At 46.4% G+C, this 4,716-nt stretch overlaps 1 protein-coding gene across 1 annotated transcript in view; it reads left to right on the forward strand.

Annotated features, from left to right (window-relative positions):
* The window catches only part of LOC311035383 (serine/threonine-protein kinase DCLK2-like), a gene marked incomplete at its 5' end in the record, with an annotated part of 25,427 nt that continues 20,711 nt past the window's right edge, over positions 1-4,716 (forward strand). The window contains one exon of the mRNA XM_084043551.1: positions 1-418. Coding sequence (XP_083899677.1) covers positions 1-418 — 418 coding nt within the window. The remainder of the gene's footprint in view (positions 419-4,716) is intronic.

The following is a 4,716-nucleotide window of genomic DNA, read 5'->3' on the forward strand; positions in this document are numbered from 1 at the left end:
ATGTCTCTGACCAACAAGAGCATCGAACTGGAGCATTTTGACGAGCGGGACCGGGTGCGCCGCGGCCGCTCCACACGCTCCAAGCGGGATGAGTCGGGCTCCGGCCCCGGCTCCCGGGGAAGCAGCCTGGTTCCGAGCCCCGCCCACAGCGCCAACTGCAGCTACTACCGCACACGCACCTTGCAGGCGCTCACCTCGGAGCGGCGCGCCAAGAAGGTGCGTTTCTACCGCAACGGCGACCGCTACTTCAAAGGCCTGCTGTTCGCCGTGTCCAACGACCGCCTGCGCTCGTACGACGCCCTGCTGGTGGAGCTGACGCGCTCGCTGGCCGACAACCTGCACCTCCCGCAGGGCGTCCGAAATATCTACACCCTGGACGGGTCCCGCAAGATCACCAGTATGGACGAACTGCTGGAAGGTAATGCAAGCGCACGCACGCACGCACACACGCACGCACACACACACACACACACACACACACACACACACACACACACACACACACACACACACACACACACACAAGCTCACACAGTCCATCTCCCCATCTAGTGTTCGCTCAATACACACAACTCAAAACTTCAAGATGCACTCAAGCTAGGAATCTCGCATGGAACAGCTCTCTATGTCCACCAATAGAAGACTGTGGTTATACCGGCTAAATCCCAGTGTCCACCAGTAATAGACTGGTTGTACTGGTCAGCTCCCAGTACAACAGTACAAGACTGTGGTTATACTGGCTAAATCCCAGTGTCCACCAGTAATAGACTGGTTGTACTGGTCAGCTCCCAGTACAACAGTACAAGACTGTGGTTGTACTGGTCAGCTCCCAGTACAACAGTAGAAGACTATGGTTTTACTGGTCTGCTCCCAGTACAACAGGAGAAGACTGTGGTTTTACTGGTCTGCTCCCAGTACAACAGGAGAAGACTATGGTTTTACTGGTCTGCTCCCAGTACAACAGGAGAAGACTGTGGTTTTACTGGTCTGCTCCCAGTACAACAGGAGAAGACTGTGGTTTTACTGGTCTGCTCCCAGTACAACAGGAGAAGACTATGGTTTTACTGGTCTGCTCCCAGTACAACAGGAGAAGACTGTGGTTTTACTGGTCTGCTCCCAGTACAACAGTAGAACACTGTGGTTGTACTGGTCTGCTCCCAGTACAACAGGAGAAGACTATGGTTTTACTGGTCTGCTCCCAGTACAACAGGAGAAGACTGTGGTTTTACTGGTCTGCTCCCAGGACAACAGTAGAACACTGTGGTTGTACTGGTCTGCTCCCAGGTCAGCTCCCAGTGTCCACCACTAGAAGATTTATTGTACTGGTTAGATCCCAGTAGATACAACCACAGTCTTGTACTGTTGTACTGGGAAGCTCCCCGTACAACAGAAGACTGTGGTTGTACTGGTCAGCTCCCAGCACAACAGCAGAAGGCTATGGTTTTACTGGTCTGCTCCCAGTACAACAGCAGAAGACTGGTTGTACTGGTCTGCTCCCAGTACAACAGCAGAAGACTGGTTGTACTGGTCTGCTCCCAGGACAACAGTAGGACACTGTGGTTGTACTGGTCAGCTCCCAGTGTCCACCACTAGAATATTGATTGTACTGGTTAGATCCCAGTGTCCACCAGTACAGTAGCAGACTGGTTGTACTGGTTACATGATGTGCCGGGTCTTCTCTTGTCTACATTTTAGCCAGAGACACACTAGCGTCAGTGACATCACAGGTGTATTAGCGTGTGATTGGCTGTAATGCTTGCTAATGCATGTGTTACTGATGGGAAGCTGTAGAGACGTACAGAGAGAGAGCAGCATCACTGTTACTGGAACTCACTAATGACTTTCTCTCTCTGTCTATCAATCTCTCTCACTCTCTTTATCTGTCTCTTTAACTCTCTCTTTATCTCTCTCTTTATCTTTTTAGTTATTTTCAAACTGATTTGGGATGAGTCCATATCGTTCCTGTCGGGCAGAAAACTTTGGTAGCTCCATATGTATATATATATTATGCTCTTTTTTCATAAATTAATGCCCTATTTTATACTTTGTCATATGACAGTGTCATGCATAAGTAGCAAAAATAGCAGATCTACAATCAATCTCATGGCTTTACCCAGAGTCCCCCCCACCCCCTTAATGCTTGCTAATGCTTATTTTACTGCTAGGAAACCATTACTCTGAAAGACTGCCTTCAGCTGAGAGAAAGGAGTGTGTGTGTGTGTGTGTGTGTGTGTGTGTGTGTGTGTGTGTGTGTGTGTGTGTGTGTGTGTGTGTGTGTGTGTGTGTGTGTGTGTGTGTGTGTGTGTGTGTGTGTGTGTGTGTGTGTGTGTGTGTGTGTGTGTGTGTGTGTGTGTGTGTGTGCGCGCGCGTGCGTGCGTGTGAAAGCCACGAAAGTCCATGAGAAACACGTCCACACTACCTATGTACCTCTGAGCAAGGCAGGTAACTCTGCAGTGTAGAGAAAGACCTAGAGAGGGATGGAGAGAGAGAGAGAGAGAGAGAGAGAGAGAACAGAGGTGAGTGAAAAGAACAGAGGATTAAAATGATGGACAGAGATAAAGATGGAAAGTGTGTGTGTGTGTGTGTGTGTGCACGTGCTCATGAGAGAGACGTGCGTGCATGTGCACGCCTGGCACGTGTATGATGAATGGAGGATGAGAGGAGAGGTGAATGGTGTGTGTGTGTGCGTGCACAGTGCACACACATGCGTGCACGCTGCAGACAGAGAACCGTATGTTGAGGTGTGTTCTCATCCTTATATGGTAAAACAGGAAGTCGGCTGTACAGTAGGGTTACTGTACGTGTGTGATTGGCTCGTTTTCTCTTAAAGGTACATCTCTTAATTAGTGTAATACCAGGAAGCTGTCACATGGCAGCTATGCAGCTGTTCATGATTAAAAAATAACACATCATCTAGACAGGTTTATGTTTGGATAAATGTATGTGGGTATGAATTAGCTGATTAATTCATGGATTTACTAATGGATAACCTGATGTGTGATGTACCCACACAAAAGCCTCAGGGTTCATTTAACCCAGAGTGTATAAATAAACCCTTACAGGTCAAATTAAGTTAAATTTAGCCTCCTACCTGACTCCTTTCTCCCTTAACATCTGCTCTAGGTTTTTTTTTTTAACTGCAGTCAGGAACCTTTAATGAATATTATTTTAGCCAATCTGAATGGTAGAGTTAGTAGAGTATGTTAATACAATATAACTAGTATAACTTGTACATGTGCAGTGGTTGGAGGTGGTCTCGCTACTCTTCCACTGAGACATACATACCATGGTGTCAGGTAGGACACTGGTTTACAAGTATACTGCCTAGTACTGCCTGAAGCTCATGAAGCCAAACATCTCCCCTGGCCAAGCAGGGATTCCATCTTGGATGAGCGGTAGATGCTCGAATCTCAGGGTCGGACATGAAACACACGGATCGCAGCTTTAATTCAGGATAGTTAAATCCCAGCCATAATGTCATGTTCTCTCTTAACATCCTGAATAATTACACCTATTTTGAAGCTAACTAGCTTAAAACCCAGTTCTTGTTGGAAAGTGGCACCATCCATCTTAAAACGGAGTGTAAAGCTTGACCTTCTCTCTAACATCAAGTCTTACATCAGTGATTCTCAATATTATTTTCACTTCAAGGACCCACAGTTTGATATGCATTAGCCACTTGAACCCAGGCATCTATATTCTGTGAGCTTGTGAGTATTGTGAGCTTGTAGATCGGCTATTTTTGGTGTTGATGAAAAAAAAACAGTTTAAGTACAGAGCCAACTGAGATCTAGAGGGTTTAAGTGATTAAGATATGGACCCCCATTTGAAATGTTTTTTTTCCCTCAGGGACCCCAATCTACACTATAAAATCCTCAGTGTTAATTTAACTCTGAGAGTGTAGAAATTTAAGCAAATAGACCCATAAGTGTCCAATTAGTTCCATTTCTACATTCTCAGAGTTATAGATCCGTAAGGGATCCATTTGGTTCCTTACTATCAAAAAACTAGGGGCCCCCTTGAACAACCTCAAGGACCCCTGGGGGTCCCCAGACCCCATTTTGAGAACCAGTGACTTACATCATGTACTGTGTTCATGTTTGACAGCTCCAGTAAACCAAACACAGATAAAACATAATTTTATGATGAATTATTCAAATGACTGAAACATTCCCCTCCATTTGTGATCTGAATATTTCATGTTTTTGCCATTGGACCGGGCAGGGTGGTCATTAGGGGCCTCGGCCAATCGGAGGGCTCCGTTCATGATGATGCACGGTGGCAGACGGGCTGTCAGAGTGGTTTCTTCCACCAGTAAAACTAGTTCCATCTGTCACCTCCATGTCACCCCCATGTCACCTCTCTGTCTGACTGCTGACATTATCAGGTCAAACATGCATAGTTAAACTCAAACACACACACACACACACACATATACACACACATACACACGCGCGCACACACACACACACATACACATACACACGTATACACACACATAGATATGCACACACATGCACACACGGTCTTTTAAAGACACAAAAAGTCGTTATTGCCATTTGCATTTGCAGAGTGGAGAAGATGTCATCACTCACATTCAAATAAGCAACCAAAGTGTGTGTGAGTGTGTGTATGTGCACTCATGTGAAGTGTAGGCCCCATCTGTGACGACCCCCCCTCCCCCTTGTTGCTCCAGGACTCAGTCACATAGTGTTA

Source organism: Gymnoscopelus microlampas, assembly GCF_963454915.1.
Source record: "Gymnoscopelus microlampas genome assembly, chromosome: 19".
NCBI classification, from domain to species: Eukaryota; Metazoa; Chordata; class Actinopteri; order Myctophiformes; family Myctophidae; genus Gymnoscopelus; species Gymnoscopelus microlampas.